Below are 21,757 nucleotides of genomic sequence, written 5' to 3'. Positions count from 1 at the left end.
TTAGTAGAATATTTCAACTCTGTAGGTCCACACAATGCAAGTGAATGGTGACCAGACGTTTGAAGCTCCAAAAAGGAGATAAAGTCAACAAAAAAGTGATCCAGTGGTTTAATATAGTCTTTAGAAGCGACGTGATAGTAACTTTAACCTCGTGCATACCGTGGGTCCACATGTGTGGACGATGTATTTTGGCTTCGCTATACGTTAAGCATAATTTAATTTAATTTAAACTGACTGAGTACTGTTCACAAGACTCTAGACTGTCATTTAAGGGTTAAACGTTTGCCGTACTGAGTCACGTGACACAACAACATGATGTTGATTTCCTTGAAGCACTTCTACAGGCGCAACGCCAACAAAAGTGGGAAGATGGAGTTCAATTACACTTAACAGATTGATACTGTTGTCAATATCCCATAAGCAGTCATATTTAGTCATTTAACAACCCCTTACATGCATCTTTATTTGTAGGAGTTGGAAAACCAATGTGTTGCTGCTCTCTGGTGGTAGAAGGTAGAAAAACCTGAAATAATTAAGCCATGGACAGTGCTGACCGATACCAAGTAACTGGCATTTTGGGAAAACCCATGGCTAACATGGTACAGTTTTAATGGTTCCCAGATCACCCTGTTTTGAGAATGAAAGGTGCTGTAAGTGATATTTTATGGAATGGTAGGCCTGCAGTAAATGTTCCTTCTGCCAGAAAGATGTCATTAAAACAAGTGTTGTTAGATATCTCAATGGTCTCTTGTGACAGCACTCAAAATGTGACCGTGGGCCGAGGACACGTTCTACGATTAGCCAATCGGAAGACATTGTTGCTAAATAGTGGCTGAAGCCAGGGATGTAGATAAAGGGGGGAAAGGTGGTAATGATTCTAGGGGCCCACAGGTCCAAGGGGGCCCACAACAAATATTAGACTGGACTTTTTAAATTGAAAGGGGCCCAAAACAATATAAAGTCAGGGGGCCAAGAATTCCCTTCTACAGCCCTGGCTGAAGCGGATCATTCCAGAAGGATATGGCTGCAGGCATTGCTCCAAAAAGGGTCAGGAGCTCCAAATTACATTAAAGATATAGGGAGCCCTACCTAACCCTTTCCCTAACCTTAACTGTGAGTGGAAGTGATGCCCCCTTTTGGAGTTACCACACCCCTTCTGTAATAACCCGCCATTTTTGGAAGATTTCACCCCCATTTGGAGTTTTCCGGTCTGCATACCTACTTGACACTTCATGTTGAACAGTTGTCATCAGCTGAGGGCGCCATTTTGCTACTTTTGTGTTTGACAAAAATGAGAAAAAGGCACAACTGCTGTTCCAAGAAAGGGTACATTATAAGGTACTTTATTTTCTCCCAAAACACTAAACAGCAACAACAACCACCACAGTACTCTCCCAAACACTTACTGATCAATGAGATCATAGCGTGCGTGTCTTAAGTTTGATTTTATTTAATTTAATATATTATTTAATCGTTTTAAAACGTTGCAAATACATGTAAGTACGGAGAATCCCTGAAATTATCACATGCATTTGAAGACAAATACATCAAAAGTTTTTTTAATAACAGTCCAATGAGTGAAAGGATAATATTTGAGGTAAAAAGCCCCCTTGTTGCAGGGTGTTGCAGCCACCATGTGTTTTCAGTACGGCTTCAATATTCATGTTTGAGATATGACTGTGTTTTGATTTATGTTGTAGAACAAAACATACACGTATCGGCAAGTAATGTTTACCAGATAAAATTTAGCAGAGACGGGCCACTTCTATTAAAATTAATGGGAGAAACTTGAACGACCAACGGTCAGCTGGTGCAGATAGGAAGTCCCGCCTTACAGGTAAAAGAGCCAATCGCCTTTTAGAAGCAGACATCGCCTGTCAATCAATTAAACTACGCACATGCGCATTAGCTATACAAACTGGGAACATTGCGGTTTTGTTTTTTTTATAGCATAAGCTGAGGTAAAGAAGCATAATTTACGATTCCAGTGTTGTCAGATATTACTGCTGGTTTGAAAATGTTCTTTGATAGTAGTCTTCACCAACCATTTTGGGAATTTCGGTGTTTCCCCATTCAAGTAGATAGGAGCTGAACTGGCATGACCGGAAATAGCTCCGTGAGATGGCCACCAGTGGACAGACTTGCTGGAAGGACTTTGATGGTGACGGTCTCAACGCTGTCTGCGTACACACTGCCAGGTGGCTGGCGGTGAAGTCGCTAGTGGGCGTTCCCACTACTGGTTGCCTAGTAACGTTTATGAATGACATTCACGGATGTCATTCCATTGCTGTTGACAGCGAATCGCTTTTCTTGCAGCTAAAAACAAACATTTTGGAGGGAAAAGACTAAATATAAATGGAATCAGTACATAAAATGCTTTACATCAAAGATGAATGAGAAACAAGGCGTGCTGTTTGCCATAGCGGTTGTTTATCTGCGGCGAAAATGCAAATGCCGGTCTGTCTGGGTCCACAAAATCCCCTCGATCTCAGATACACAGTTCCATGCAGTATTTTTCTTAAAAATGTCCTTGTACGTGGGAAGAGACATATCATAGAGCACTGGAAAATTGATAATAGCAAGAATTAGCCTTTCATCCATCTTTCCGTTACTGCAGGAGCTGAGAGAGAAAGGATCACGTGAGCTCTCCCGTCTTCTCTCCTATTGGCTGTCGCTTCCGTTAGTCGCTCTTCATTTGAATAAAGTTGAACTTGTCTCAACTTTGTCGCGTCGCTGGACACGCCCACATCTAGTCGCCAACGGTCGCGATGTCGATGGCAGTGTGTACGCACCTTTTGGAGGGCGGTGTTTTGGTAAGAGGTATGCCTAATTAAACGTCTCAAACATTTCAGAATGGCTAAAATCGCTACAAAACGTTACAAAATGTTTTCATCATAATAAAGTGCAACAGTGATCAGATATGTACATATATATACAGGGGCGTAGGAGGCATTATACCTGGGGGGGACATGTCCCCCCCACATTTCAAAATCTAAGTTTTGTCCCCCCCACTATTTCCCAATGTAAGGTTTTGTTTTGCATTGCCTGCCTATCTCTGCCGATTTCGGAGTCTCCAAATGAATCCATTCTGTAACTTTTAAATAGGCCTACGCCCAATTCAAAGTCACGTTGCTCGTGGTACTAGACAGATCCGCAGACTGTATGCTCCACAAAGTTGCGTTCAGACGTTCAGCTGTTTTCTTCAGCAGTCTGTTCAAGTTGCAGCTGACAACCTGTTCTGCATCTAAAGGTAAAACCTCCCACACTTGTCTGTCTGGAGTAAAGTTTTAGAAAATCTTCTTGACTGACAGATCGCGTTCCTTCATCGTTTTGTCGCTATGGTTACACACACACACACACACACACACACACACACACACACACACACGCTGGCACACACACGTTGGCGTGCTCAAAGACATCTGTCAGTTGTGCAGTTACCCAAAATCTCATGAATGAAGTTAAAACCCTTCATGTCACTGGATGAAATAAAATCGACTAGCAAAAATACAGGAGGCCGCCTTACAAACGAGTGTGTGTGGAGGATATTGTCATTTCAGCCGTAAGGTTTTGATAGCGTCATTTATTTATAAGGAGGGCAACACTCCAGTCCAGGAGGTGGCACTAATGCACCTAAAAACGGTTTATTTATGTATGCTTCGGCAGCCGGTGTTTTTATTTCTAGTATGTAAATCTAGTATGATGTAAATGTGAGGTAAGTTAACGTAGGAAAGGAAACGTGGAAGTAAAAATACTGAAATAAATACTGATAACATATTTTGGGTGGTTTTGTTTGCATTTTGGCGGTTTTTGAACCGTTTTTGGGCTAATTCAGCCGATGAAATGGCAGATTGCTGGTTTTCAGTTTGATCATCAGTTTTGTTGTATTTTGAAACTGTCAAATATAGCCTTAGAAGCAAACTATCTAATTTTATGTTGTGTAAAACAGGCAAATGTTAGCTAATTAGTTAACTAGCTATATGCTATCAAAGCTGATGAACAGCCAAGAGTGTGTGAATGTGCCATTGATACGTGTCCATAAACTATGTAGAAGTAACATTAGTCACAAATTGTTCACACAGAGATGAGCATCCTACAGTACTTTAAGAGGAAGAGGACAGAGGAGAACGGGCTTGTAAGTTTAATGGATAGCTACATACAGTATATTCTAAAATTCACATAGTAAAAGCACTTTAGATCAAATTAGGCCAACGGCATGTCATCAGAGTTTGCATTGAAACCAGTTCTGTGTCCTCAAACATTTGTTACTTTCCTAGACAGGAGATGAAGAGACCACAGAACAGGGAGAGTTAGGGCCAAGTGAGACACAGGTAATGGGAATATAACAGAATGCTCATTTGTGTAGGATAACAGAATACATTGGTACTGTGTCCAGCTAATTTAACTAGTTGTTCTTATGATTAATATACAGGTGCTGGTCATATAATTAGAATATCATCAAAAAGTTGATTTATTTCAGTAATTCCATTCAAAAAGTGAAACTTGGATATTATATTCATTCATTACACACAGACTGATATATTTCAAATGTTTATTTCATTTAATTGTGAGGATTAAAACTGACAACTAATGAAAATACCAAATTCAGTATCTCCGAAAATTAGAATATTACTTAAGACCAATACAAAAAAAAGATTTTTAGAAATGTTGGCCAACTAAAAAGTATGAACATGTAAAGTATGAGCATGTACAGCACTCAATACTTAGTTGGGGCTCCTTTTGCCTGAATTACTGCAGCAATGCGGCGTGGCATGGAGTCGATCAGTCTGTGGCACTGCTCAGGTGTTATGAGAGCCCAGGTTGCTCTGATAGTGGCCTTCAGCTCTTCTGCATTGTTGGGTCTGGCATATTGCATCTTCCTCTTCACAATACCCCATAGATTTTCTATTGGGTTAAGGTCAGGCGAGTTTGCTGGCCAATTAAGAACAGGGATGCCATGGTCCTTAAACCAGGTACTGGTAGCTTTGGCACTGTGTGCAGGTGCCAAGTCCTGTTGGAAAATGAAATCTGCATCTCCATAACGTTGGTCAGCAGCAGGAAGCATGAAGTGCTCTAAAACTTCCTGGTAAACTTCAGAAAACACAGTGGACCAACACCAGCAGATGACATGGCACCCCAAACCATCACTGACTGTGGAAACTTCACACTGGACTACAAGCAACGTGGATTCTGTGCCTCTCCTCTCTTCCTCCAGACTCTGGGACCTTGATTTCCACATGAGATGCAAAATTTGCTCTCATCAGAAAAGAGGACTTTGGTCCACTGTGCTTTATTAAATCCAGAGTCAACGCAGCCGTCTACCAGGACATTTTCAGAGCACTTCATGCTTGCTTTATTTTCCGGCAGGATTTGCACCTGCCCACACTGCCAAAAGAACCAAAAGCTGGTTCAATGACCATGGTATTACTGTTTAACTACTGTGTGATTTCATGTAATATTCTATTTTTTGGGACTTTGATTTCATGGGTTTCATAAGCTGTAAGCCATAATCATCAAAATTATAACAAATAAAGTCTTGAAATATCTTACTTTGCATGTAATGAGTCTATATAATATATTAGTTTCACCTGTTAAGTTGAATTCTTGAAATAAATCAACTTTTTGATGATATTCTAATTTTATGACCAGCACCTGTATATATTTGAATGTAAAATGAGTTTATCGCTGAAGCTTTATAATGATAAGCTACGCTAAGTAAAGTGGCTTTTTATGATAACAATTTATAGAGTTTGATTTGTGTTATGCAGGAAACCGATGGAGTGTGTACTCCAGGTAGGGAATGAGGTTTTGCCCCAAGTGAAGGAGTTCAAGTACCTCGGGGTCTTGTTCACGAGTGAGGGGACAATGGAGCGGGAGGTTGGCCGGAGAATCGGGGCAGCAGGGGCGGTATTGCACTCGCTCTATCGCACCGTTGTCACGAAAAGAGAGCTGAGCCGAAAGGCAAAGCTCTCGATCTACCGGTCAATTTTTGTTCCTACCCTCACCTATGGTCATGAAGGTTGGGTCATGACCGAAAGAACTAGGTCAGCGAGTACAAGCGGCCGAAATGGGCTTCCTCAGAAGGGTGGCGGGCTTCTCCCTTAGAGATAGGGTGAGGAGCTCAGTCATCCGTGAGGAGCTCGAGTAGAGCCGCTGCTCCTTTGCGTTGAAAGGAGTCAGTTGAGGTGGTTTGGGCATCTGGTAAGGATGCCCCCTGTCCGCCTCCCTAGGGAGGTGTTTCAGGCACGTCCAGCTGGGAGGAGGCCTCGGGGAAGACCCAGGACTAGGTGGAGAGATTACATCTCCACACTGGCCTGGGAACGCCTCGGGGTCGCCCAGTCAGAGCTGGTTAATGTGGCTCGGGATAGGGAAGTTTGGGGCCCCCTGCTGGAGCAGCTGCCCCCGTGACCCGACTTCGGATAAGCGGTTGAAGATGGATGGATGGATGGATTTGTGTTATCAACATCAACTCAGTCTCCATCCATCACCAGGCTCTGCCTCAGCCTCTCTCCATTGCCAACCTCTTTATCACAAGGCTCTGTCCCAGCCCGATCATCTTCTAAATGGTGTGTTTTCATTTATGTGTTCTTTATTAAATAAAGTATGTTTTTGTACAGTTCATGGTATGTAGTCATTTGGTTGTAGTTATATTAGATTGCTTCTCTCTGTTTTTATAATCTACCCAGTCTGTCACTGCATATACCCTCTTACAACCAAACTAAGTAGTACAGTCTGTTCCGAAAAGTCATTAGAAATGAGCATTTAAGTGCTTTATATATATTAAAAATATTTTAAAAAGCGGGGAATTTCCCCCGAACCCCCCTAGCATTTCCTGTCCCCCCCCAGGTTCAAAATTGCTCCTACGCCCCTATATATATATATATATATATATAATTAGATTAAGGGTGAAGGGAGACTGACTTGATTACATCATTCACAATGCATCATGGGAGTGGGCGGTCGCTCCAAGGCACGTTTTGCGGATTTGTTGTACGCAGTTCTCTGATTGGTGAATCTTTCTCTGCTGTACGATGGATTATGTAGTTGTTTACCATGAATTCCGCTAACAAACATGATTTTTATACAATGTAGTTGAAATAACGCAGACAGATGTCATCAACGGAAGCATCAATGTACAACCGATGGCTCATACTAGGTCTGTCTTTAAGTTAAAGTTGAAAATCAATTCCTCTATAGGATCAATGAATGGGAATTTCACTTCCGAAAATAGACGGTTACGCTCTATTGCAATAAAACACATAAATAGATTTATAAAATTTAGCAAAATAATTAAACACGTTATTACATGAATTATCATGCTAATTTTATTTCTCGACAATAGAAAATCAAGCTATAAAAAAAAAATAAAAACACCACCAAGAAAAATAACCACCAAAAGCCCAGCAGAAGTTTTAGATTCTTTATTTTAATATTTTAATGCCTACTAAATACTCAAGAATTGTTTAAGAGAAAAAAAAAAAATGAATGTCACAAGGTAGCTCAGAAAATAAAGATTCTCTTGCTTCGTTATATTTTACACATCATTTTGAAAATGAAAAAAAAAAAAAATACTTAAACTGGTGTACAGTACCGTACGAAACAAAGGTAGTTGAAGACACCAATGTGGAAATTAGAGAAAGTAACTAAAGACTTATTTTACCTTCGCTCAACTCTATATGCGGAAAAATATAACTATATACACATATAGCATCCTCCTGAGATTTTAGAGTTTACCACATCAATACATACAGGCAACACCAGAACATAGAGCGGTTTCGTATAGAACTACCAAGACCTGGTTTTGGTCTAATTTGTAAGTGGTTTTAAATTAATTGTTTCCTCTTTGTCCTGTTTTATGATTAGAAGTCGTTAAAAAAGTGCGTTTGGAACCCTGATATAGAGTTTGGTAGCTATACTTAACATATAGTAGTATATTTACATATAGCTCACACAAATCACTTGATGAATAGACGTATACCCTACTTTCCATTTAAATTCTGATAATCTTGTTACATAATAGTGATAAACTGTCTTAAGTCATTGATAAGGAAATTTAATATGAACATGTCACAGCATTGATAGTGTTGATGATTCAATGATCACTTGGCATTGCATTTTATATTGCTTTGATATTGTATTTTCAAGCAGAAACCCAACATGCATGCACACATACACACACAAACACTCACAGAAAGACGACTACAAAAGTTTGTGCAGGTTGATTCGATCACAACAGGTGATTTGTACCAAATAAGCGAGCTAGACCCTGCCACCAAGCACGTCTCTTTGCCGTATGTGCTTCAAAATCATCTCACATTGGCGAGTTATCCAACAGCTACTCCGAATCAGAATATCGGATCATGTCACGGGTCTATTTTGCCCATCTGTCGCTCTGACGTTTACTCTTCTGACTCTAACTTTTCGTCCTAGTGTCCGTTGGCGTCCGGCGTGGAGGAGGACGCAGGTGTGGGCGGTGTGGGCGCTCGTGAGGTGCTGGAGGTTTTCTCCAGGATGGGGCTCGGGATGAGGCCACTCTCAGGGGCTTTGGCCAGCATTCGTGTGCTCAGAGCGGACATGGGTTTGGGCTGAGCCTGGAGACCCGGGCTGCAGATGAGATGGTGTCGCTCCCAGTCTTTGTGTTGACAGAAAGAGCCGCAGTAACGTGCCGCGTTGCATCCGCTGCAGGTCTCGCTGGCTTTACGGCCGCAGTTCCAACAACACTTAAGAGAGAAAGAGAAATAGCGTAAGATGATGTTTGATAGACGATCGGTAACACGTTCCAACCAAAGTGAACACTCGCCAAGAACCAAATAGGAGTAAATTCGCTTTGGCAAGTAAATCAGATTTAGAATGGGTCCTTTTTTGCTGGTTTTAATTGACAGAAATGCAACAGTGCATGTTCGCAATGTTTCAGCTCAGTGGTAAAGACGCTGGCTACAACCCCTGGAGTTCGCTAGTTCGAATCCAGGGTGTGCTGAGTGACTAAGTGACTCTCCTAAGCAACCAAATTGGCCCGGTTGCTAGGGAGGGTAGAGTCACATGGGGTAACCTCCTCGTGGTCGCTCTCAGTGGGACATGTGGTGAGTTGTGCGTGGATACCGCGGAGAATAGCGTGAAGCCTCCACACGCGCTACGTCTCCACGGTAACACGCTCAACAAGCCACGTCATAAGATGCGCGGGTTGACGGTCTCATACATTGAGGCAGCTGGGATTCGTCCTCCGCCACCCGGATTGAGGCGAGTCACTACGCCACCACGAGGACTTAAAAGCACATTTGGAATTAAAATTTAATGCAAAATAAAAGTTTTTATTTCTAAAATAATAACTAGATTGCGCTTTCTGAACAGAACCAGCAATAAGGTAAAGGCATTGTTTGAAGCCTTTCACTTAATAAACAAAAAATGAATAATAAATAGTAATTTCCCCCCCAAAAAAGTAAGCAGTAAACAGTTAATATTGTGCAGTGTTCAGTAAGCAGTAAGCTAGTATATAGCTTTTATGTTGCGTAATGTGTACCAATCCACATACTACAGTATTAAAAGGGCACCTATTATGGAATTCTGAAAATGACCTTTCATGTAGTGTGTAACACAGATTTAAGTGAACAAAAACATCCTGCAAAGTTTTATATATGAAAGTTCACCGTAAAAAAAGTTATTGTCTCTCAAAAGTAGGAGTCGAGTCTGAGTCAATGTAATGAATCGTTTTTCCAATGAGTCATTTTCCTTTTCGTTGTGACGTCAAGACGAAAAATGATCAAATTGGCCGCGGCCACTCATTGCGCGCGCAGACACCAGGGAAAACTTGAAAACATCATGTCGACAACAAGACGCTGTGTTCTGAAGTGCATATCAAAAGCGACATTTTTTTCACTGCCCAGGGACGAGCATGTGAAGAATCAGTGGCTAGAGTTTATATTTACAACTATACCACACAAGTATAGCCCGAACCTTGTGCTGTGTTCGCCTCATTTTAATGACGATTGCTTTCAAGTGTGGATTCGCGAGCCAGTTGATACTGAAGGAAGGTTCAGTACCAAGTTTATTTGGATCAGCTTCCTCCTCCGAATCACAACCTGTAAGTATTATTAATAATTGTTGCTTTTATGTGTTTTTTAGCATGTTAATAAGTATTTGTGTGTGTTATGTACGTTACGCTCAGCGCAGCTTCTAGGTCTCCAATGTCAATGTTTTTGAAATATGTGAAGTGTTTGTCGATGTTATTGGAGTTGTCATAAAGAATAGAGCAATAGCTTGTAGTAATGCAGTGCTTTACCAATATGTTTATGCGTTGGGCTAACGCAAACAATAACTGATTGGGTGTTTACCACCGAACTTTGGGCTATGATCGCTAACATAAATCAACTCAAATTCCTTCTCTGATTTTGATTTTTTTACTACAAAGCGGTGATGGGCGTTCCGTTTCCAACAATCTCTGCACAGAGTATACCAATCACAACTGACTGGGTCATCTGACCAATCACCGCAGATTAGCGTCACGCAAAGGAGGGGTTTGGAAAAATGAGTCGTTGAACGAATCATTTGGGAGTCAGTGAGCAAATCGGGTAACCATAAATACATATTATAAGACATCAAAAGTGTTTTTTGTCATTGCATGCATGTAAAACTGTTGTTGGGGACTCCCAAAACAATATTAGGAAAATTTTAAATGCCATAATAGGTGCCCTTTAAAAAAAACAACAACTAATAAGCAGTAGTATAAAGTGTACATTGCGCAGTAAGTAGTAAGCTAGTGTTCCACTGTTCAAAATGGCTTTAATCTTTGATTAAGAGTATGAAAGCGCCACACTCACCTCACTCGAGTCTTCTTGTTCGTTGATGACCTGTATGGCGTCTTCAGTGGCTTTCCTTTTGGCCTCAGCGAGAGTTTTCTCCATCTTCGCTCTCTCAGCTGTGATCATCTCGAATGCTTTCTGGTCAGCCTCAGCCACGGCCTTCTGAACCTCATCCATCGCCTGCCGCTTGACCTCGTTCACCGCCTCCTCTGTAGAGGCCACATGGTCGTTTGGTTATATTTATAATATTGTGGTTCAGTACTAATACGTTGAGTAATCTACACTTTATGTCTTTATGCTGGTCAAGGTAATGAAAACATTTCTTCTACCCAGAAGTAAAAATAATAAAATCATGCACTCTTTTGGGATTTTATGTTATACATTTCTCGATTTCACCATTCATTTGCATATGCAAATAAGCATATATTTTTTAACTTTACCACAGTGAAGCTCATTTAAACATGAGAATGTGACATGAATTAGAGGCAGATTGCTGCCAACTGGTGAAAAAATAAAAATAACATGAAAATTAAAAATCATGTTATGACAATAATAGCCAGTAGATGGCGACCGTGTTCTGTGCAGCCACCTACTGTATAGTAATTCTAAAATGTATCACAAATTATGCATTTGGATATATATTTAGACATGATTAAATTATTATTTTTCACCAAAAAAATGTTTTACAACACCGTGGACTCAATTCCCATTTTATTTTTTAATTTGATGTGTATTCAGATGGCAATTGGAGGAAAAGTCACCATGTCAGATGAAAGAAACATTTTATTACAGTACATCAGGAAAATAGAATTTGGTCAAAAACGTGTGTGCATCAAAAGAGCTTGTTTCAATTCTGCAAGTGCGATTAATGAGAAACATGACTGTAAAACTAATGAACAGGTGTTCTGGGAGAAAACAGGATTCCCATGGTGCATCTGGGTTGCCACCCTTACCGGCTTTCCTCCAGATCTCATCAGGCACGTAGCCAGAGCCGGCACGCATTGGGAGCTCCCTCTGTGAGTCTGTGAAGGTAAACCAACACATTTATGATGCAAATATATCACACAAACATTTCAAAACGATGCATGATGGACATATATGAAGCATGTAAGGAATGGATGATTTTATGAAGTTTGAGACTCATTGTTGGGCAGTATTTGGTTACAGATGGCGGTGAGGAACGCGAGCCAGAGAAAACATGCTCTCTTTCTGTAGCAGTCTGGAGCAAATACACCAACACCTGCTCTATCAGCAGGCACTCAAACACAAAAATACACACATATATGCTCATATAAAGGCACATATACTCCACTTGTTTTATACATCTTGTACTGTAGACGGCAGTGTAGAAATTAGCTGTTTTATTAAAGTTTGATATTCGCTCCTTGGAACTGAATTTCAAGGGCATTTTTTTACCCTTTATTGAAGTCCGTGTTTTCCTAACTAACCAAAATGTTGTCATCACTGAAAAAAATCAAGTTGTCTTATTTAAACTTTACTTGAAATGTCAAGTTTTGGGCTCGTAACTCAAGTGTCCATTAAAAATCCATTAGACTTAAATGTTAACTCAAAATTGTAATTATGTTTCCTTTGTCAAAGGGAACATATGGGGGCATTTAAAGAGTTGTTATTAATAATTCATAGAGGTTTTAGCTCATTTGATGTGTTATTTATGTTGTTTTGTTGCAAGTAGTTGTTTGGTGTGATGTCATCATTAGGGTGATCTGTGTGAACATGCAAATTAACATTAAATTAGGGCAATTGAACTTCAATTCAATTTAACGCGATAATTCAGTGCAATTAATTATATACAAAATAATGCGTTAATTAAAAATTAATGAAATTAATCCTGTATCAGAACGAAAAAGGGAAGATTCCTTCCATATAAGCAAATCAAGCTTGTAGTACCACATTTTTTCTCCAGGGGGCAGTAAGTGAAACTCCAGCTGTATAGACAACGAGCAGCTTATACAGAGAACAAACCAACCCTTTAGTAGACAACACAACACGAGGACGCATTTTTGCATCAAGACCACGAGAAGGTTACCCCATGTGACTCTACCCTCCCTAGCAACCGGGCCAATTTGGTTGCCTAGGAGACCTGGCTGGAGTCACTCAGCACACCCTGGATTCAAACTCACGACTCCAGGGGTAATAGTCAGCATCATTACTCGCCGAGCTACCATGCCCCCTCCACATTCAACAATGCTAAAAACAAGTCAATACTGATTGAATCTGACAACTACAGTGTTTTTAGAGGTACTGTAGTAACCATGGTAGATTTATTCTCTGTCCACATCACAACAAAGTCCCTTCCATTAGAAATTCATTCACAAATCCAAATCAAAGCTGAATCAACTGAACGACTCACCTGAGTTGACTCCCTCTGCAGACAGAGGGCTGTGTGTTTTGGCGAAGGGTACGTTCCCTGCAGCGACTCCGTTCTTGCGTCCGTCGTCGTGTTGGTTTGAGCGCCGCAGCCAATAACTAAGCTCCTCGCGATCAGACTCCTGACAGCGTCGCAGAACGCTAACAGAGCGCCGTGTCTTCTCCACCATATCCACGATGCAATTTAACACCTACAATTAGAGAACAATCACAGAACATTTGCATGCTCGCTCATAACACTATCACCAACAACAAAATAACAAAAAAAAGGTGTTTTTGAGAAAGTTTTACATTCATTTGTAAATGCAAATTTAGATTAGCAAACTTGCTCGGACACAAGTCGATGCTTTCGGTCTTTGTCGACTTCAGATGTTCTGGACGCCTAGTCGGAAAATAATAATAGTCGTGCAACTCCTAATAGAAAGTGAATTGAAGGGACAGTTCACCCCAAAATTATAATTGTGTAATTTACTCACAATCAGGGCTGAACTGGTAATCTGGCATACCGGGCATTTCCCAGTGGGTCGACGCACTTTGGGGCCGATCAGGGGTGGACTGGCCATCGGGAGAACCGAGCAGGATGGTGGGTCGGCCGCGAAACGGACCGAATGGGCCGCGACAAGCTAAAATGAGCCTCCGGGTAATGAAGAAAAGGACAGCGAAACCCCCACCCCCCAAAACAGTTTGTGCCAGTTGCTATGGGACTGCTTCCCAGTCCAGCCCTGCTCGCCCTGTATGACTTTGTACATCACAAGAGGAGAAATTTTGAAGTAGCGGTGGATATTTTGATTCATCTCAGTGACTCGAGTCTTTCCTCACGAATACAATTATATTTTTATGCTAGTAATTGGCAACAAGTGAGTGTTTCATCTGTGTTAAGATGAGAGTAATTGAGTTACTCTTTCAGCTGATTGTAGAGTTGTTCCCTACAGGAACAGTAGAAGTTAACTGCATTGATTTGTTCAATAAGAAGATTCGATTTGACAATTGAAACACTACTATATTAAGTGTTGACCACACTCTATACGATGAAAGTGAATAGTGATGGTGGCTAACATTCTACATAACATCTCCTTTCCATTTTGGAGTGAACCATCCTTTCAAAGTGGATTAATCTGAGACTCACATGATCAAGGTGTCGCCATTCTTCGGCCCATTCTCTCTCGGTCAGTCTGTGATCTACAGGTTCCTCACGGTAACTCCCATTACTGCCTGATAAACACAACAACAAAAAGCACAGGTCAGAACTTCACAAGTCTTCCAAAGTAATCTGAAATGAAATACTGCTGTGTTTGGAAAATAATGGTAAAATGCAGAGGTTTTTTGTTGGGGATGTTTGATGTACCTGGCAGTCGCGGCCTGTCCTTCAGTTCTCTCAGTTCTAGTACACGATGCGGTTCTCTGTACAGGTGAGGGGTGGTGATGTCATCCATGGCGTAGTGTTGGAGAGGGGGCGGGGTCGGGTGAATCTGGATGGGGAGCTGGAGTGGGTGGGCGGGGCTGTGTCTGGGGGCGGGGCTAATGGTGCAGATTCGTTTGGCTGGAGGTTCCAGTGGCGCAGGGGGGCGCTCGTGAAAACCATTTTCTTTACCTCTGATGAGAGAAAATAAATAAATAAATTATAATTAAACTTGTACTATGGCGTTACCATGGTTACTGATTGGTCAATCGTGCCATCCAACAGTTTTATATTTCCCGCACATTTAAGGATAAAGCGATATTTCAGCATTCGCTTCTTGAATCACTCTGCGACCTCTACAAGTAAGCTAGTCTTGTAATAAGCTGGTTAACGAGCAATCAGATGGTCATTTTCACAATATAAACACAAACAAAACCAGTTGACTGTACATTAGCCAATATATGCGAAAAAAGTATGTGAACCCTTTGTAATTAGCTGGTTTTCTGTATTAATTGCTCATTAAATGTGATCTAATCTTCATCAAAGTCACAAGTATAGACAAAGACAATGTGTTTAACAACACACAAACAATTATAAACTTTAATGTCTTTATTGAACACATCCCATTAAACATACATAGTTCTGTGAAAAAGTAAGTGAACCCTTGGGTTTAATAACTGGTCGATCCTCCTTTGGCAGCAATAACCTCAACCAAGTGTTTCCGGTAGCTGCGGATTAAACCTGCACAACGTTCATAAGGAATTATCTATTCTAGGAACATCTATTGAGATGTTAACCAGTTCCAATGATTCCTTCAAATATTTATTGCTCACTCTAGTGTTCCTTTTTTCCTCATTGAGCATTCTGTGGTGTTCCCTTTGTGTCATCTTGACTGGGCAGCCACTTCAAGTGAGAGTACCTATAGTACTAAATCAGCTCCATTTATAGACAGTGTGTCTAACTGTGGACGGATGAATATCTAACGGCCACTTCTAGTGAGAGTACCTATAGTACTAAATCATCTCCATTTATAGACAGTTTGTCTAACTGTGGACAGATGAATATCTAACGGCCACTTCTAGTGAGAGTACCTATAGTACTAAATCACCTCCATTTATAGACAGTTTGTCTAATTGTGGACAGATGAATATCTAATGGCCACTTCTAGTGAGAGTACCTATAGTACTAAATCACCTCCATTTATAGACAGTTTGTCTAATTGTGGACAGATGAATATCTAACGGCCACTTCTAGTGAGAGTACCTATAGTACTAAATCACCTCCATTTATAGACAGTTTGTCTAACTGTCGGAGTGGTGGTGATGGAGTGGTCTAAGCACATAACTGGTAATCTGGTAATCAGAAGGACGCTGGTAAGAGCCCCACAGCAACCACCATTGTGTCCTTGAGCAAGACACTTAACTCCAGGTTGCTCCAGGGGGATTGTCCCTGTAATAAGTGCACTGTAAGTCGCTTTGGATAAAAGCGTCTGCCGAATACATAAATGTAAATGTAAATGTAACTGTGGACAGATGAATATCTAACGGCCACTTCTAGTGAGAGTACCTATAGTACTAAATCATCTCCATTTATAGACAGTGTGTCTAACTGTAGACAGATGAATATCTAACGGCCACTTCTAGTGGGAGTACCTATAGTACTAAATCATCTCATTTATAGACAGTTTGTCTAACTGTGGACGGATGAATATCTAACGCCCACTTCTAGTGAGAGTACCTATAGTACTAAATCATCTCATTTATAGACAGTTTGTCTAACTGTGGACAGATGAATATCTAACGGCCACTTCTAGTGAGAGTACCTATAGTACTAAATCATCTCATTTATAGACAGTTTGTCTAACTGTGGACAGATGAATATCTAAACTCTTCAAGATAACATTGTAACACTTTCCAACTTTATGCAAAGCAACAATTTTTGATCGTAGGTCTTCTGAGATTTCTTTTTTGTGAGGCATGCTCCACGTCAGAAGATGCTTCTTGTGAATAGCAAACTCAAAATGTTTGAGTGCTTTTTATAAGTCAAAGTAGCACTAACCCACACCTCCAATCTCGTTTCATTAATTGTATGCCAGGTTTGCCAACTCGTGCCTCTAAATAGCTTTTTTTGTCATCTTTAGCCTAGGGATACTTTTCCACAGCACTGTAAATATTTAATGTGATGTGTGTTGTTAGCTTAAGCACACTGTGTTTGTCTATACTCGAGACTTTAATGAAGATGAGATTTTATGAGCAATTAATGCAGAAAACCAGCTAATTCCAAGGGGCTCACATACTTTTTCTTGACACTGTATATCATCTGATAGCTGTGTAAAAAATCTTGTTGTTTTAACTTTAAAAAGTACGTGTTCGTGATGCCTTATTATTTTTAGTTGTCAGCTTAAGAGGGAAAGTTGTTTAAATAGAACATAAAATTTGACTTGAATCAAAATAACTTCGTCTTTACACACAAATCGAATCTTGTATAATTGAGTTACCTCAACAAGATCAATCCAGCGCAGTTATTGTAACTCTACATTTTAAATGATCATTACTAAAAGGCTAAATACTTACTAATAGTATACTAGTACTTAATTGTTGTGGTATGTGTATAGTGTGTGTTTACCTGTTGGGACTGTGTCGTTTGGTGGCATCACTGGGCTCCAGCAGAAGTTCGGTTGAGTCGGCAGGTGATGGTACGGCGGTGCTGAGCAGCAGATGTTCGTGTTGGGACAGATACTGTGCTGGAGTCTGTTTAGCAGCTCGAGCGCAGTGCAACAGCTCCCTCTGCAGTAAGGGCAGGTTAGCCTGCAGGACAACATATGAGAAACATGATGGAAATGACAATAAACAAAGATATGTTTGGAGTATCACATAGAAGAGTTACTATGGCATTACAGCAGGTTGGCATTACATTGTAATTTCATGTTTTTGGGCATGTACCAAAAACGTACAAACTTAAATTGATTTGTAGTCACACATCATTGCAACCCAAGTAAGAACAATATTTGTTGGACTTTATAAGCACATTTATTGTGCATAAATCATTTCAGGCTGTTATTCAGATTTTTGGAGAATGTTTTTAATGGGGGCCAAAGTTGCTCCAGGGGCCCGTCTCTCCAATCAGCTTGCAGTATTTCTGCTATATTGTTAGCAGTCAAAGCCACTTGACAAGGATTTGCTTAAGTGTCTTAAAGTCGACTAATCACAGACCTCCACATTTTTTGCATTTTTAACTGATAAAAGCAAAGATTAGGGCTAGATGGATTCGTTCCTCGACAGACCGCGCGGCGCATACAAACGCAAAGCAGATTGAGCCCGAGGCATCTGGTCAGCATAGCACAATGGTCTGTTCGCTATTACAGCCCACACCGCGCTCATCACCAACATCTCCATCAAAACAGTCCGTAAATCTTCAGTTACAATGAGGATGGAAAGGAAACAGTCCTGAAGATGCCGAGATGAATCAAACGGACCCAGCAGTGCAACTCCTCAAAGATATTTAGCAGGTGAATTTGATTACTAATGTGAACATTAAGATATAAAGTACATCTGACACGCTGTGCTCTGTCAAACCCTTTGGCTAACGCAAGGGGGAAAATGTTGAAACCTCGAGACAATACTGAAAACGTAAAAATATTTTATTTAAAGTTGCATTTTGACTTGAATGCCTAAATGCAACCCTGTCAAAACTGTAAACTAAAACTCCCTCAGTACTGCACATTTATTTGAGCATTGGGAAGAAATTATTTGGTTCAATAAAAACGATTCAAAGATTCATTAGTCAAACTCCCCCTTAGACTTTAAGGAAATGTTTAATGTTACTTGAATTGGTGATATTTTAGTGCATTTCTATCTTAATACTGTGGAAGTCTTTGCTTGGAAAATGTTATTAAAGCATTATATTGTGGGGGCTCAGTGGTAAAGATGCTGGCTAACACCCCTGGAGTTCGCTAGTTGGTGCTGAGTGACTACAGCCGAGTCTCCTAAGCAACCAAATTGGCCCGGTTGCTAGGGAGGGTAGAGTCACATGGGGTAACCTCCTCGTGGTTGCTATAATGTGGTTCGTGCTCTCGGTGGGGCGTGTGATGAGTTGTGCGTGGATGCCGCGGAGAATAGCGTGAAGCCTCCACACGCGCTATATCTCCATGGTAACGCGCTCCACAAGTCACGTGATAAAAAAAATATCTTATTGCTGTTCCAAAATGAACATGTTTATATCAGAGTGAATAAATGTCAGGATTGTCGGTTCAGGGGGAACTTTTCCTTTAATGGTCATTTACCTTCAGGAACGGTATGACGAAGGGTCTCAAGGGGAAGTTTGTCGCCTCTTGCAGTCTGGAATGAAACTCTTCGATAGTAACTGTCGAATTCTGTGTGAGAAAGAGATAGTGAATGAATTCACCTCCAACGACACACCTGTGCTTGCATGTAACACACCAGTAACGGTTTGACAGACGTACCACCAAAGCGAGCACGAGGTTCCGGACGCTCTCTCCGATCTCAGGTGAGATGTCGTTGCCGAACTGCTGTAGCGTGGTGAGAAAGCGCTTGAGTTTGCTCAGCTGTCGAGCGCCGCAGGTCGCAGGAAGCTGCTGATTGGCCAGCGAGGATGATGACGATGATGAAGGCCCATTGCTGTAGCGTTGAGGTGGCGAGGGAACGGCGTTGAGGGTGGGCGGGGAATGATTCATCCCATTGATTACTGGAGACGGAGAGAATGAGGTGACAACCAAGAGGTCAAGGTTCAACGGGTTAGTATAGGTCAGTTAGCCCCTAACTACACCATCCGACTGTAAATAGTATCTTTGTTTGAAATAACGTTGTCTCAGACGATAAAATAAGAAATGTTGAATTTTAGACTTTTCTTTAAAGAACAATAAAATAAAAAATTAAAATAAAAACAAAGTGTAACCATCAAGTAAAAGTAATTAAAATACTTTCATTGCACCTTGAATACATGAGAGTGTTTAAGCAACTTAATAATTAATACATTAAAAAAGTTCTTAAACATATTTTTCAAGGTAAAACTTTTCAAAAAGTAATGTAAAAAATATAATAATATATATATATGTATATATATATATATATATATATATATATATATTTTTTAAGGGTTACTCCATTTGACAAAAATGGGATTTTTCATAAAAAAGTTGAAATATCTGATATTTAAAAAAAAAAATCTCTCATATATATATATATATATATATATATATATATATATATATATATATATATATATATAGAGAGAGAGAGAGAGAGAGAGAGAGAGAGAGATTTTTTTTTAAATATCAGATATTTCAACTTTTTATGAAAAATCCCATTTTGTCAAATGGAGTAACCCTTAAAAAAAATATATATATATATTATTTTTTTAATTATTATTTTTTTTAATTAAAATATCTGATATTAAAAAAGGGGGAACTTAATAATGAATTAATTAATTTAAAAAAATTTTTTTTACACATATTATTTACTCATATTTAATTTTTAGGGCTCAAATATCAAGTTTTTTTAGGGTTACTCCATTTGACCTGAACAAAATATGCCTTTTTCTAAAAATGTCAAAATATCTGATATTTGAAAAAGAAAAAAAAATGGTGGAAAAACAGAAAACAATTGGAAGGTCAATTAGTGTAACCAAGTAAAATGTTCTAAAATACTTTAATTGCACCTTGAATACATGAGTGTTTACACAACTTACTTAATTTAAAGATATTTAAAAAATTTGGGTTACAAATATAAATAACTTTTCTAAGGGTTTCTCCATTTGACCTGAACAAAATGTGCCTTTTCACAAAAATGTCAAAATATCTGATATTTAATAATAAATAAAATCCTGAAGAAAAAGATTGAATAAAATAAATAAATAATAGCAAGGTCAAGTAGCATGACCATTAAACATATAATAATAGTAATATAATGGGGGAAAAATGGGAAAAACAAAAACAATTTATATTAAAATACTTTAATTGCACCTTGAGTGTTTACACAACTTAATGAATTAAAAAAGTTCTTAAACATATTTTTCAAGGTAAAATTATTCCAAAATGACAAATTGTGAGGATCACAAATGTAAAAAAATATTTTTTAGGGTTACTCCATTTGACCTAAATGTGCCAAAAAGCGTCTTTTCATAACAATGTCTAAATATCTGATATATAAAAAAATAAATAATAATAAAATAAAATATCTGATATTAAAAAAAAGGAAACTTAATTAAGTAATTAATTAATTAATGTAAAAAAAAAAATATTAAAATATTATATTTTAAATATTAAAATTTTTTTAGGGCTCAAATAAACAAAATGTGCCTTTTCCCCCAAATATGTCAAAATATCTGATATTTGAAAAATAAATAAAATTTTTTAAAAAAAATGACAAAAATAGGAAAAACAAAACAAAAAAAAAAATAGTGTAACCAAGTAAAAGGTATAAAAAATACTCTAATTCCACCTTGAGTGTTTACACAAATTAATAATTAATAAAAGAAGTTTAAGGGTTACTCCGTTTGACCTGAACAAAATGTGCATTTTTATAACAATGTCTAAAGTCTGATATAATCTAATAAAAATAAATAAATAAATAAACTTTACAGTCATAAGGGTCTAAAGGGGCCCCTCTCCATTTTATTTTATTTTTGTCACATGACAACAGAATAGTTACCTGAATGACTTCGGTATGGTGGACAAACATTTTTCAAATATTAATAATATATATATATTAATCATTATTATTATTATTTCAGCTTTTATTGAGAATCTTTGATCTTTAACTGTTTTCGGACGGTTGCACCACATGACATCTTTTACTTCAAGACCCCCAAAAATGTCCAAATGACTTTGATACACCTCTAATATGATACAAATGTTTCCAAAAGTAATTTTTGTGTTGTGAATTGCCATTTTAATGTATCTAATAAAGTGAGTGTCACATCAATGTACTAATGTAGTGAAAGCCACATATGTGTGAGAGAGAGAGATAGAGAGAGACTCACATGCTGTGGTGGAGAACGCCGCAGGTCGTGGTCCGCTGGGGTTGACTGAGGGTAGAGGAGGCATAGCGGAGATGTTTGGTCTGGAATTAATCTTTCCATCCACTGGGGAACCGGGCATGGCAGGAACCTTCTTCTCTCCGCTGACTGAAAACGAGAACCAGAGAGAAGAATGAGC

The 21,757-nt window shown here is 39.2% G+C and overlaps 1 protein-coding gene across 1 annotated transcript in view; it reads right to left on the bottom strand.

The window, feature by feature from the left end:
- Positions 1-7,444: 7,444 nt before the first annotated feature.
- Positions 7,445-21,757, bottom strand: part of cbfa2t2 (CBFA2/RUNX1 partner transcriptional co-repressor 2) — a 32,965-nt gene continuing 18,652 nt past the window's right edge. Inside the window, exons 2-11 of the mRNA XM_052130161.1 lie at positions 21,583-21,726; positions 19,046-19,287; positions 18,866-18,955; positions 17,209-17,390; positions 14,530-14,777; positions 14,311-14,396; positions 13,168-13,375; positions 11,750-11,818; positions 10,815-11,005; positions 7,445-8,720 (exon numbers count right to left, since the gene is read on the bottom strand). Of these exons, the coding sequence (XP_051986121.1) occupies positions 8,427-8,720; positions 10,815-11,005; positions 11,750-11,818; positions 13,168-13,375; positions 14,311-14,396; positions 14,530-14,777; positions 17,209-17,390; positions 18,866-18,955; positions 19,046-19,287; positions 21,583-21,700 (1,728 nt within the window). The 5' untranslated portion in view covers positions 21,701-21,726 and the 3' untranslated portion in view covers positions 7,445-8,426. The remainder of the gene's footprint in view (positions 8,721-10,814; positions 11,006-11,749; positions 11,819-13,167; positions 13,376-14,310; positions 14,397-14,529; positions 14,778-17,208; positions 17,391-18,865; positions 18,956-19,045; positions 19,288-21,582; positions 21,727-21,757) is intronic.

The sequence above is a fragment of the Xyrauchen texanus genome, chromosome 7 (assembly GCF_025860055.1).
Source record: "Xyrauchen texanus isolate HMW12.3.18 chromosome 7, RBS_HiC_50CHRs, whole genome shotgun sequence".
In the NCBI taxonomy this organism is placed as follows: Eukaryota; Metazoa; Chordata; class Actinopteri; order Cypriniformes; family Catostomidae; genus Xyrauchen; species Xyrauchen texanus.
This window is presented reverse-complemented; position numbering and strand designations above follow the sequence as displayed.